Source organism: Peromyscus eremicus, chromosome 8a (genome assembly GCF_949786415.1).
Source record: "Peromyscus eremicus chromosome 8a, PerEre_H2_v1, whole genome shotgun sequence".
Lineage (NCBI taxonomy): Eukaryota > Metazoa > Chordata > Mammalia > Rodentia > Cricetidae > Peromyscus > Peromyscus eremicus.
The window spans coordinates 52,811,364-52,823,020 of record NC_081423.1 but is presented as its reverse complement, the minus strand read 5'-3'; the positions used below and the strand labels follow the sequence as shown (position 1 = coordinate 52,823,020).

The 11,657-nt window shown below is 54.3% G+C and overlaps 3 protein-coding genes across 5 annotated transcripts; 2 read left to right on the top strand and 1 right to left on the bottom strand.

The window, feature by feature from the left end:
- The first annotated feature begins 12 nt into the window (after nucleotides 1-12).
- On the top strand, nucleotides 13-2,431 carry Cd68 (CD68 molecule). The gene is made up of 6 exons (XM_059270984.1): nucleotides 13-710; nucleotides 795-1,213; nucleotides 1,346-1,465; nucleotides 1,587-1,659; nucleotides 1,764-1,934; nucleotides 2,156-2,431. The coding sequence occupies exons 1-6, from the start codon at nucleotides 665-667 to the stop codon at nucleotides 2,287-2,289; spliced, it is 963 nt and encodes a 320-aa protein (XP_059126967.1). The 5' UTR covers nucleotides 13-664; the 3' UTR covers nucleotides 2,290-2,431.
- Nucleotides 2,432-4,136: 1,705 nt separating this feature from the next.
- Mpdu1 (mannose-P-dolichol utilization defect 1) lies at nucleotides 4,137-9,154 on the top strand. Of its 3 annotated transcripts, XM_059270978.1 has the most exons (7): nucleotides 4,138-4,304; nucleotides 7,198-7,263; nucleotides 7,372-7,504; nucleotides 7,916-8,001; nucleotides 8,095-8,213; nucleotides 8,369-8,479; nucleotides 8,586-8,826. In XM_059270978.1, exons 1-7 carry the CDS (start codon nucleotides 4,202-4,204, stop codon nucleotides 8,709-8,711), a joined length of 744 nt encoding a protein of 247 aa, XP_059126961.1. In that variant the 5' UTR covers nucleotides 4,138-4,201; the 3' UTR covers nucleotides 8,712-8,826. The 3 variants fall into 3 exon arrangements, with proteins under 3 accessions (XP_059126963.1, XP_059126961.1, XP_059126962.1); XM_059270980.1 differs by lacking the exons at nucleotides 7,916-8,001; nucleotides 8,095-8,213 and having other exon boundaries at nucleotides 4,137-4,304; nucleotides 8,586-9,154; XM_059270979.1 differs by lacking the exons at nucleotides 4,138-4,304; nucleotides 7,198-7,263; nucleotides 7,372-7,504 and adding an exon at nucleotides 7,682-7,791.
- Sox15 (SRY-box transcription factor 15) lies at nucleotides 9,005-10,692 on the bottom strand. The gene is made up of 2 exons (XM_059270981.1): nucleotides 9,953-10,692; nucleotides 9,005-9,397 (listed from the first exon to the last, which is right to left on the bottom strand). The coding sequence occupies exons 1-2, from the start codon at nucleotides 10,477-10,479 to the stop codon at nucleotides 9,241-9,243; spliced, it is 684 nt and encodes a 227-aa protein (XP_059126964.1). The 5' UTR covers nucleotides 10,480-10,692; the 3' UTR covers nucleotides 9,005-9,240.
- Between the last annotated feature and the right edge of the window lie 965 nt (nucleotides 10,693-11,657).

The window sequence follows — 11,657 nt, the reverse complement described above, 5'->3', positions numbered from 1 at the left end:
CGGTACTTGAAAGACCAAGTGCTCCACCTTCTACAGGAAACTGGTACTGACAGTAGAATACCCTTCACAGATTAGTCCCAAGTGTCACATGATTACAGCCTTGAGGAACTAGTAAGGGACGGGGGTCAAGGAGTGAGTGAAACCTGGCTCTGCTTACAAGCTCAGTGCTTGAGTTCCAACCCAGATGGAATGCTAATTGCCTATCTCCTTGGGGAGGTGGGGCTGGTCTCAAGCTCTTGGCTATCCTGGAACTATAGACCAGGCTGACCTGCCTCTACAGAGCTTCAGTGCTGGGCTTGAAGGCAGATACAGATGGTGTTGGATTTCTCACCAATGAGGAAGGGTCCTCCTATTCCTCTGCCTTGTAAACTCCCAAGTAAAGCAAGTTTTGCTTAGGTAAGATTCTTATGAGCCAACTGCCTCCTTTTTCACGTGGTAACGAAGACGTCCCTCCCACTCAAAAGGCCACTGCCAATCACAGCTTAATTGTGAAAACCAGTGACTAAAATGGGTGGCTGGAGCAGAGGTGTCTGAGTCAGGCTCTGGGTGGGATTATCTTACTTAAAGGAAGTGCAACTTTCATTTCCTCTTCCAAGAGAAGGCAGAGGTTATTGGGTTGAGGAAGGAACTGGTACAGCCCAGCTGGACTCTGAGCTGCTCTACCATGAGGTTTCAAGTACGTTGCTTGGTCTTGCTGGGACTGCTTGTAGGTAAGGAGAATTGAGAGGTGGGAGGGAGGGAGCTCCTCGGGCAGGAACTCTTGCTTGGGTTGCCAACCAATCTCTTCCTGAAAGCCCAAGGAACAGGGAAAGACTGTCCTCATAGAAAAGCCGCTACTCTCCTGCCATCCTTCACGGTGACACCTACGACCACAGAAAGCACAGCAAGCCCTACGACCAGCCACGGAAATGTCACAGTTCATCCAACAAGTAATAGTACCAGCTCCAGGCCCGCAACTTCCACTCACAACCCTGCCATGACCACCAGTCATGGGAATGCCACAGTTTACCCCACCACAGACAACGGCACTGCTACCAGTCCGGGAGTCACCACCGGCCCTCACCCTGGACCACCTCCACCCTCTCCGAGTCCTAGTCCAGGCTCCAAGGGGGTTCTTGGAAACTACACGTGGACAAACGGCTCCCGGCCCTGTGTTCAGCTCCAAGCACAGATTCAGATTCGAATCCTGTACCCAACCCGGGGCGGAGGAAAGGTAAAGCTAAGGTAGTGGGGCTTAAAAGGGGCAAGAGGCAAGTCCTGTGGTGGGTTAGGAGGAGGAGGAAGAGCGGAGGAGGGGATAAAAAACATTGCTTGGCCCAGACTCACTGTTCTCTCACTTCTGTAGGCCTGGGGCATCTCTGTACTGAATCCCAACAAAACCAAGGTCCAGGGGGGCTGTGACAGTGCCTATTCCCACCTGCCTCTCTCATTTCCGTATGGGCAGCTCACCTTTGGATTCAAACAGGTACACAGCTTTTGTCTTCATCCTTTACTCTCCCATGCCCCATAACCATACCTTCTTGCCCTGTGGACGTGACGCCACTGCCACTGTCCCTGCTGCTCTGATCTTTTTTCTTCACCTCAAGGACCTGGAGCAGAGTATAGTCTACCTCAACTACATGGCAGTGGAATACAACGTGTCCTTCCCACAGGCAGCACGTGAGTAACCTTCCCTTCTTACCACACTAGCTAGTGAGGGGAAGAGGGGACACTGGGAAGTTGGGAGTGGACTGGATTTGACTCTTCATTACTAACTTCTTCAGAGTGGACATTCTCAGCTCAGAATTCATCTCTCCGAGAGCTCCAAGCTCCTCTGGGCCAAAGCTTCTGTTGCAGAAATACAAGCATCGTTCTTTCTCCAGCTGCTCACCTTGACCTGCTCTCCCTGAGGCTACAGGCTGCTCAGCTGCCCAACACAGGACACTTGGGGCCATGTAAGGCTTCTCAGAAGTTTCCCACTGCACGGGAAGTCTCTTCTCCAGAGCTCTTTCCACACCCTAGTCTCCTCCCCAAGACTACCTATTCCCCTTCCCTTACTGCTCTCAATTATGGGGTTGAGCTTCTCATCAGGCTCCTCCCCCTTTATTCTTCCTTCCTCCCACCTTTAGCCCGTCCACCACTTCAGCAACTCCTAATCATCCCATCTTTCCACCAGGTTTCTCCTGCACCAGCGACCAATCCCTCTTGCTGCCTCTCGTCATTGGCCTGGTCCTCCTTGGCCTCCTCACCCTGGTGCTCATTGCCTTCTGCATTACCCGGAGACGACAATCACCCTACCAGCCCCTCTGAGCATTTGCTCCAATCCACTTGGGGCCACCAAGGAGCACCCTCATTTCTTCAGTGTACACCTGACTCAACAAAGTTATTCTCCTTTCCTGTCTTTAAGAACAAAAGTAGAGATTTTGTAATGGGGGGATTAATAAAGAGGAACGGTGTCTCCTTCCTGCTCACAAAAGGAGCATGAAAACTTACAAAATCTGTGTCCTTGTTCCCTTGCCCTGCCAGGGTTAACAGCCACGAGTTTCTTGTCATGTGCCTTCCGGTGCCTTCCCATGGTTGAGTCACCAGGGGACAGCTGGCAAGAAGGGATGCGAATCCCAGAGTGCCCAAATGCCTTCATGGTTCATCCTTTGGTGTCTGGCAGAGTGGCTGGGGAAGGTACCAAAACTCCCTTCCCCCTGCTGGGGCCAATGGCTGCCCACTCCCTTAACAATGCATCAGTCCACCCTGGCATCCTGTCCTGACCCTCTGTACAGCCGGAGGTGCGACACAGTCAAAACGAGTAGGTGGCTGTGTCATTTCATTTTCAAAGGGTGATGCCAGGGGCCACTGAGCAACGAGAGTCCCTGTCCACTGTGTCCAGGGCTAGATTCACTTCAAGAGCCCACTGCAAAGAAATGCACCAACCATGGAGGCAGTGGGTGCTCTAAGAACAACTCAAGGCCCAGCAAACATACCCTTGATGCCTGGGTACCAGAGGGCGAGGGGGTGGTGCCACTTGCAGGACAGACCATGTCCAGATTCTAAAAGGACTTCCAGATGGCCACCCACTGTACCAAAATCAAGTCTAAGCTTTACTATTTTGTGTGGGGTTTTTTTTTTTTTTTTTTTTTTTTGAGACAGGGTTTCTCTGTGTAGCCTTGGCTGTCCTGGAACCCACCCTGTAGACCAGGCTGGCCTCGAACTCACCAAGATCCTCCTGCCTCTGCCTCCAGTGCTGGGATTAAAGGCATGTGCCACCACCGCCAGACAAGTTTTATTATTTATAGTAGGACATAGTGCATCCAATGGGAGTCAAGGATGGATGCCATTCCAGTTGGGGCTCCATGCGGGTCTAGAAATTCTTGGGGGGCTGGAGCCCTACACAGCTGAGGTACCCGTGGCAGACGCCGACCAGCACCGCTCCTCCAAGAACAAGGAGCAGGGAAATTGGACGTGTCCTACAGCCCGAGGGCCGGGGGCACATCCGTGAGGGGGAACCGAGAGCGCTGTCTGGGGACTGGGGTGCAGCATGGAGTGACCCCAGGTGCCCCTTCCCAAACACGAGCTCCTGGGGACCTCTGGCCTGCGCCCTCCGGGCCATCCCCAGCGTTCCCGCCTGGACACGGCAGAGGCCGCGGGATGTGTCTGTCGGGGCTGCTCTCCGGTTCGCTCCTGTTCTGCCTCAGGGTCATCTTCCTACACCCGGGCAAAGCACAGGAAGGAGCGGGGCTGGGAGGGACGCCACGCTCGGAACGGCCTCTTCCTGGTGCCGTGCCCTCCAGAGACCGAGAGGAAAAGAGAAGGGAGCCGCAGCGCCCCCGCTAGCGCCATTTTGAAGACTCGTACTCTTTCCCTCGCCAACTTCAAATCTGAAGTTGGCCGGGCGAGGACAAGATGGCGCGCACGCAGGGGGACGGGGGAAGGCGGAGGGATGAACCTTCCTTTCGGAACGCTGCCTAGCGTAAACAAAAGCGCGGAGGTCCTCACTGCGCAGGCGCAAAGCTCGGACGCGCTTTACCATTGGAACGTCAGGGCGCGTACAAAAGCCAGCCGGCGGCGGGGACCTGGCCCGGGCTCCTGGGGCCCGGATGGCGCCGGAAGGGGAGGGGCTGCCGTGTCCCCGGGGAGGGCGCGGTGGGGAGGGCGCGGCGCGGAGCGCGCATGCGCGGCGGAGGTCAATGGCGGGGCGAGCCGGCCTGGCGGAAGCCATCGCTCCAACATGGCGGCCGAGGCGGACGGGCTGTTCAAACGGGTGCTGGTGCCGATTCTTTTACCTGAGAAATGCTACGACCAGCTCTTCGTCCAATGGGACTTGCTTCATGGTGAGTTTCATTCAGGCTTTCAGGTCTAGTCGAGCAGCCTGGCACCGTAAGCAGGCGTGGGTCGCGCCTAAGTGACAGCGGTGGCTGGTGTCACGCGAAGCTGGGCGGAAGGCGCTTCTGAAGAGGGCGGAAGTGTTCTGGGCCCTGCATAGGGAAGGTGCCATATTTGGGCAATGAGGGGGGAGTCGCCCGAAAAGAGAGTTAAATATCTGCTTTACAGTCTGGGAAGTCCGTGCTCGCCACCCCCGTTTCTAGGCTGGGGATCGAACTCAGGACCTCGGGCGTGTAAGGCAACCACTCTGCCAACCGAGCTCTATCCCCAGCCGGGAAGACTGACATTTTATAGACCTCCTCCTCATCCCAGCATTGAACTGACAGAGGCAGACGGAATGCCTTTTTTCCTTTTTTGAGATGCATTCCCACCCGGTGCTGACTTCTAGAACTTGCTGTGTAGCACAGGCTGCCCTTGAACTGGCAGCATCCTTCCTCGGCCACCAGAGTGCTGGGAATACAGGGATGAGCTATCCCTTCCTTTACCAAGCAAGTCCATGGCCAAGGGTTACACCAGCTCCAGAGCCTTGCATCAGGCTCTCCATATCTGCTCTAGTCAGGTCATATACATTTTGCAATCGTCAGACTCCCTGCTGGCCGAATTCCATCCAGGTCAAGAATTCAATGACAGGGCTGGAGAGATGGCTCAGAGGTTAAGAGCACTGATGCTCTTCCAAGGGTCCTGAGTTCAATTCCCAGCAACCACATGGTGGCTCACAACCATCTGTAATGAGATCTGGTGCCCTCTTCTGGCCTGCAGGGATACACGCAGACAGAGCACTGTATACATAATTAATAAATAAATCTTTAAAAAAAAAAAAAAAAAGAATTCAATGACAGAGAAACTGCCAGGAATAGTGTGGCCACCCACACCTTTAATCCCAGCACTTGGGAGGCAGAGGCAGGAGGATCTCTGAGTTCAAGGACAGCCAGGGCTACACAGAGAAACCTTGTCTCGGAAAACCAAAATAAATAAATGATAGAGATTCTAGATGAACAGGGATAAAAACAAGCCCTGGAAGTGGCTTGGCCACTGCCAGGAGCAACCAGAAGGTTCAGGAATGTAAGCTGTAGAGATTTGTCTGTGGAAGGAGACCATTTGAAGTGGGTTACTGAGGAGAGAGAGAGAGAAGGGTCAGGGAGCCCTTGAGCAATGCCTGTGTAACTGAAGGCAGTGGTGGTCATGCCTGGGGGCCTACACCTTTATTTGGAACTGGTAGGTGACTGCAAGGCTGGTGATCTGAGTTCAATTTGTGGAACCCACAGAAAGGCCAAACAGGAGAACTGGCTCCACAAAGTTGTCCTTTGGCCTTCATACGTGTACCTATCTATATGTCCACACGCAGTATATGTAGATATAGATGATTTATATTTAAAAGAGATTATGTATGTGTATGTGAGCCCATGATTGCAGGGGCATGAAGATGCCAGAGGCACAAGATATCACCGGAACTGGAATTCCAGGCAGTTGTGAGCCGCCGAACATGGGCGCTGGAATTTGAACTCAGATCCCCTAAAAGAGCAGTAGGTGCTCTTAACTACGAAGCCATTTCTCTAGCCCCATATTTTTAAAGCTCATTTTTGTTGTGTACCTCTACTTATGCATGCTCAGGTTATCAGATTTAGCAACAGAGCCCTATTGCTGGTACAGTAATTTTGTTTGTTTTCTGTGCATTGGTGTTTTCATGCATGTATGTGACGGCGCCAGATCCCCTGGAACTGGAGTTACAGTGAAGTCTATATGGGTTCTGGGTATTGAACCTGGGTCCTCTGGAAGAGCAATCAATGCTTTTAACCACTGAGCCAGCTCTCCAGCCCCTTATTTTTTTTTTTCTTTTTTTGAGACAGGGTCTCTCTACAGAGCTCTGGCTATCTTGTTTTTTGTTTTTGAGACAGAGTTTCTCTGTGTAGCTTTGGAACCTTTCCTGGAACTCACTCTGTAGCCCAGGCTGGCCTTGAACTCACAGAGATCCGCCTGGCTCTGCCTCCCAAGTGCTGGGATTAAAGGCGTGCGCCACCACACCTGGCAATAGTTTGTAAATATTTCAGGCAGACTCCCTATGTAATCCAGGCTGGCCTTGAACTCAGAGATTAAAAGAGATTAAAGGCATGTACCACAACACAGCTCTAATGACTTTTTAAGATTTATTTATTATGTATACAGTGTTCTGCCTGCATGTGTCCCTGCAGGCCAGAAGAAGGCACCAAATCTCATTATAGATGGTTGTGGGCCACCATGTGGTTGCTGGAAATTGAACCTGGGTCCTCTGGAAGAACAGCCAGTGCTCTTAACTGCTGAGCCATCTCTCCAGCCCCTAATGACTTTCTAAAAAGACAATTTCTTGGTACTTTTTAATTTTCGAGACAGGGTTTCTCTACATAGCTTTGGAGCCTTTCCTGGATCTCATTCTGTAGCCCAGGCTGGCCTGGAACTCAGAGATCCCCCTGACTTTGCCTCCCGAGTGCTTGGATTAAAGGCGCACTCCTCCACCACTGCCCGGCTCTTAGTACATTTTTATTAGGGGGCTCATGCATGGAAGTCAGAGGACAGTCCTGAAATTGATTTTCTCCATCTGCCATGTGGATCCCGGGTTGAACTTAGGTCATTAGCTATCTTGTCAGGCCTAAAAAATAGACGATTTCCATGTGTGTTATAGGAAAGGAGCAGGAGGGAAGGCATCAGTTGGTAGCTGTGTTGGTGAAGGAGCCTGCCCCATTCCAGAGAGAGACTTACTGGTGTGGTGGCCATGCCAAGGGTGAGGGGAGGGGAACAGCTCACAGAGCACTTCAGACCCTCACCTGGGTCCCAGAGGCTTCTGCTCACTTTCTTCTCTTCTCTCAGTTCCCTGCCTCAAGATTCTCCTCAGCAAAGGCCTTGGGCTGGGCATCGTGGCCGGGTCACTTCTAGGTATGTACAGTTCCTTCTTTCTGTCAGAGTAAAGATGGAGGTGTGGAGAGGCTGATGCCAAGGGCTGGGGACGGTCTGCCCTTCCTCAGCCGTGCCCTTCTCCCCCAGTAAAGCTGCCCCAGATACTTAAAATCCTGGGAGCTAAGAGTGCAGAGGGACTGAGTCTCCAGTCAGTGATGCTGGAGCTAGTGGCGTTGACGGGAACTGTCGTCTACAGCATCGCCAACAACTTCCCCTTCAGGTGAGGGCCCCACTCTTCATCCCCAAGGCCAAATGCCCACAATTCTTTTTTTTATTATAGTTATTTATTTATTGGGGGGAGGGGAGTCAGAGAACAACTTGTAGGAACTGGTTCTCTCCTTCCAGTGTGTGGATCCTGGGGCTGGAAGGGCAGGTGGTCAGGCATGGAGGCTGGCAAGCACCTTTACCTGCTGACCTACTTGACCAGCCCTAGTGCCCACAGCTCTAACAAGGGTGAAGAACATTTCAGCCCTTCCAGAAGTTCCATCACACCCAAGTGGTGATGACGTGAGCACTCTCTAAATGAGCCAGGCATGGTGGGGCTGGGGAAGCACAGGCCGGATGGGTGGGCTGTGGAGCCTGCCTGCCTCTTTCCAGGCCCGCCTTTTTCCCTCCTACCTCTTGACTGCAGCTCTTGGGGTGAAGCACTGTTCCTGACCCTCCAGACAGTCACCATCTGCTTCCTGGTCATGCACTACAGAGGAGAGTCCGTGAAAGGTGCCGGGGCTTGGCTGGAGAGCAGGCATTGGATCCTGGGACTCTTGTGGGACTCGGGAGGCTCAAGAGGGCCCTTGTCTCCCTGACCCCCAGGAGTCGCTTTCCTCGCCTGCTACGCGATGCTCCTGCTGGCGCTGCTCTCCCCACTCACACCTCTGGCTCTAGTCACCCTGCTCCAGGCCTCCAATGTACCTGCCGTGGTGGCGGGGAAGGTGGGTGGGTGCTTGGAAGGGGACAGATGCACGTGTTGGAGGGGCAGGGTGGAACCCCCGAGTACAGAGTGTTAGTCTGCAGGGAGGGAGGGAATTAGTGATGGGAACACAGCGGATGTTCAGATGACAAAGCATAAGTACGAACTCTCCTCCAGTTGCTGCAGGCAGCCACCAACTACCACAACGGGCACACAGGCCAGCTCTCGGCCATCACAGTGTTCATGCTGTTTGGGGGCTCCTTGGCCCGAATCTTCACTTCGGTTCAGGTGAGTGCACCTTCTGCCCTCCAGAGGGCACTCAAACCTCACTGGCAGCTGAGTCAGAGCCTCTCCCTCTGGAACCTTTCTAGGGCTGTGTTGTCTTTCCTAACAGGAAACTGGAGACCCCCTCATGGCTGGCATCTTTGTGGTCTCCTCCCTCTGCAATGGTCTCATTGCTGCCCAGGTCCTCTTCTACTGGAATGCAAAGCCTCCCCACAGACAGAAAAAGGAGCAATAGTGTGGGGCCAGCATCCAGAATCATTCCATTTCCATCATCCACTCAACTTCTCCATTCCTCTAACTGCACCTCTGGAGCCAGGGTGCATAAACACTCACTTCACCTGGGCTGAGCTTCCTCCCTTGTAAGCCGCTGTTTTCTAACTGGAGCAGAAGCTTGCCTTGTCCACTTACCTCCCGTCTGGACGGAGGACAGAGCCTGGACAAATGTGGTTGTGAGCTTGGGGCTGCTTCCCTTTGCCACCTGGCTGGGACAATCTATTGGACCCCGGTTCTGGAGGTGGGGGAGGGGAGAATGACTCAGATAAGGGCCTCAGGGTGGGGTGGGGAGGTTCCTGCTGTGGCAGGTCCAGACGGAAGGGTGTGGAGAGGCAGAGGTTGCTGTAGTGTTGAGCGTACAGACGGGACAATAAAGACTCAGAGACGTGCTTTGATTGTACAAAATTGTGTTATTGTGCTTTTGTGCATTCTGGTTCCTTGAGAGACTTGTAGGCCTCTGAACTGAAATGTCTCTGCCAGTTAAAGGTGGGTTACAGACACGGGGCACCAGCAAGGGAAGTGCTGTAGGGGGTGGAAGAGCCTGGGGATAGGTAGGTGGGAAAAGAGGGCATTAGCTCCCCTTGGAGCCTAGGATCACTCTGAGGGAGGGAGCACGGCGAGGGGGCCTCCGGTCTACAGTGGGAAGAGCTGTAAAGAGAAAAATGAGGTTTGGAGGTTACATTTCTGGGATGAAGAGACTGGGCAGTGTCCCCAACTCTCAGGAGACTGGTCTGACCAGTTTGCAGCAAACAGGGTTAGAATTTGCTACTCAGCCAGCCATGCTGGGTACAGCAGGCATGGAACAAGACCCTAAGACGGCTTAAAGAGCAAGGCGTTCTGTCGGGGCACGCTCGCTCGGGAGCCGACTTGCGTGCTGCACGAGCTGTTTGCCTCTTGGGGCGGCAGGCCAGGAGGGAGCAACAGGATGGGCTTGGCCTCTCCTTGCCCCGGGGGCTGGGAGAGGAGGCCGGGTCACACAAGGGCCATCAGCAAGGGGGAGACTGACATTCAGAAGGTGAAGACGTTAGGCTGGGGTGGACAGGCCTCTGTCCTGAACTCTGCCCTCCCACCCAACCTCAGCCTGGTGCGCTTCTGCTAAGATGGATGGGGTTCTCCCACCTTAGCCCTCGGTCCTCCATCCCTACCCAGCCTTCAGGAAGAGGGGGGTGCGGGGTGGGGTGTGGGGGACAATCGGACACTCACGCGTAACTGCCAGGCAGGTAGGCCGTCGAGTAGTTGGGGGGCTGGTACCCAAAGCCTCTGCTCCCTTGGGTAGTTGTGTACCCTGGCCCCCAGTGCGGGCCACCAGAGGCCAGGCCACCTCCTCCCTGGCTGAAGTGGACAGACCCGGTGCCCGAGTTCTTGCTCTTGCGCCGAGGCCGGTACTTGTAGTCGGGGTAGTCGCGTAGGTGGCGGGCTCGGAGACGCTTGGCCTCCTCCACGAACGGACGCTTCTCTTCGTCGCCCAGCAGCTTCCACTGCGCTCCCAGGCGCTTCGAGATCTCCGAGTTGTGCAGCTTGGGGTTCTGCTGCGCCATCTGGCGGCGTTGAATAGAGCTCCACACCATGAAGGCGTTCATGGGCCGCTTCACCTTCTCCTGCGGGAGCCCTCCGGACGCTGCAGGGCTCCCGGCACCCTCCTGCTCCTGAGGTCCCGAGGGCAAAGAGGCTGTGGGAACCGGAGGCTCCACGCTCCAAGTCTGGGCTTGTGAGGAGCCGGGCAGCGCCATGGGGTGAGGATAAAGCGTCTTGGAGAGGGCGTCTTGAATGCCCTCCTCCCAGGGTGAAGACTGGCCTCTGAGAATTTGGGTTAAGAATCTTGCGGAGTCCTTGAATCGAACCTTTGCTCTCAGGGATGGATTCACCACCTCTGGAAAGCTGAATGCAGAATCCTCCTTGTCTGGCGCCCCTGCCCTGGAGAGGTGCTGTTCTCTCAAGTCCTACAGTCCTTCTCCCTACCCTCTGCGGCGGGCCGGCGGGCGGGCCGGCGGGCGGGCGGGCGGCGGGACGGAGTCTTCGGGGGAGGCTGCAACTCTGGCTCTGTGAGGCTCTTGGGCTCCAAAGTTGCCACAGCTGCCAGGAGCGTACTCAGGTGCCACAGACCTTCCCCACCTGTGCTCAGCCTCTATGAACCGGCTTTGAAAGCCTGACTCCTCCCCCAATCCCTCCCAGAGGCTGTGCTTCTCCGGCAAACCCAAGTGTCCTGTTATTTGCTGCCCAGACACCTCCCCTGGGGCACCACGCCCCCTCTCCACCCAAGGTCTGGATGTCAGGCTAATGGCCCCAATGGCTACAATTGTCTACTCAAGCACCAGCAATTTAAAGCAAATTCCTTCCCAAGCATGGGCATCAAATGCCCTCAGGGTCAACCGAACTGGGAGACCTTAGGCGATCTCACACCCTATTCAAGGCCTTTTCCGGTGTCTGTTGATCTTCAAACCCTGACCTGCCCCAGAGGTGAGAAATTAAGTAGACAGGCCATTTTGTCTTGAGTCATTCCAACAGGTGCCTGGGTGGGTGAGAACACTCAAGCCACTTCCAGTCCTGACATTTCCCCACTGCCACTGATTAAGGCAAGTTTCACCTTTCAACCTAAACCAGGAGGAGACAGCCAAAGGATCTGGACCTAGAGATACACACTTTTAAAAGATAGAATCTTCGTATTTTCAGAAAGCTGATGGGAGGGGGCACAAGTGTTGCCATTTGCAGTGTAGAGGTCAGAGGACAACTTCCAGAAGTCTACTCTCCTTCCAGGGTCTCAAGGTGAAGAGGAAGTGGCTACCTCGGTGGCCCAGCTCAGGTCCTGACTTGGCAGGGAGCACTCTGTTTTGTTTTTATAGACAGGGTTTCTCTGTTGTAGCCTTGCTGTCCGGGAACTATCTTTACTGCTCTGCTACATCTCTCTCTT

What these genes read in the sequence shown, in the direction of transcription:
- Cd68 (XM_059270984.1), top strand. Translation starts at nt 665, where the DNA reads ATGAGGTTTCAAGTACGTTGCTTGGTCTTGCTGGGACTGCTTGTAG. An exon ending in GTCCTTCCCACAGGCAGCAC is followed by an intron (nt 1,660 to 1,763) that starts GTGAGTAACCTT and finishes TAACTTCTTCAG; the next exon opens with AGTGGACATTCTCAGCTCAG. An exon ending in CACAGGACACTTGGGGCCAT is followed by an intron (nt 1,935 to 2,155) that starts GTAAGGCTTCTC and finishes TCTTTCCACCAG; the next exon opens with GTTTCTCCTGCACCAGCGAC.
- Mpdu1 (XM_059270978.1), top strand. Translation starts at nt 4,202, where the DNA reads ATGGCGGCCGAGGCGGACGGGCTGTTCAAACGGGTGCTGGTGCCGATT. An exon ending in GCCAACAACTTCCCCTTCAG is followed by an intron (nt 7,505 to 7,915) that starts GTGAGGGCCCCA and finishes TCTTGACTGCAG; the next exon opens with CTCTTGGGGTGAAGCACTGT. An exon ending in CAGAGGAGAGTCCGTGAAAG is followed by an intron (nt 8,002 to 8,094) that starts GTGCCGGGGCTT and finishes CCTGACCCCCAG; the next exon opens with GAGTCGCTTTCCTCGCCTGC.
- Sox15 (XM_059270981.1), bottom strand. Translation starts at nt 10,479, where the DNA reads ATGGCGCTGCCCGGCTCCTCACAAGCCCAGACTTGGAGCGTGGAGCCT. An exon ending in TACCTGCCTGGCAGTTACGC is followed by an intron (nt 9,398 to 9,952) that starts GTGAGTGTCCGA and finishes TTCTCTTTACAG; the next exon opens with CTCTTCCCACTGTAGACCGG.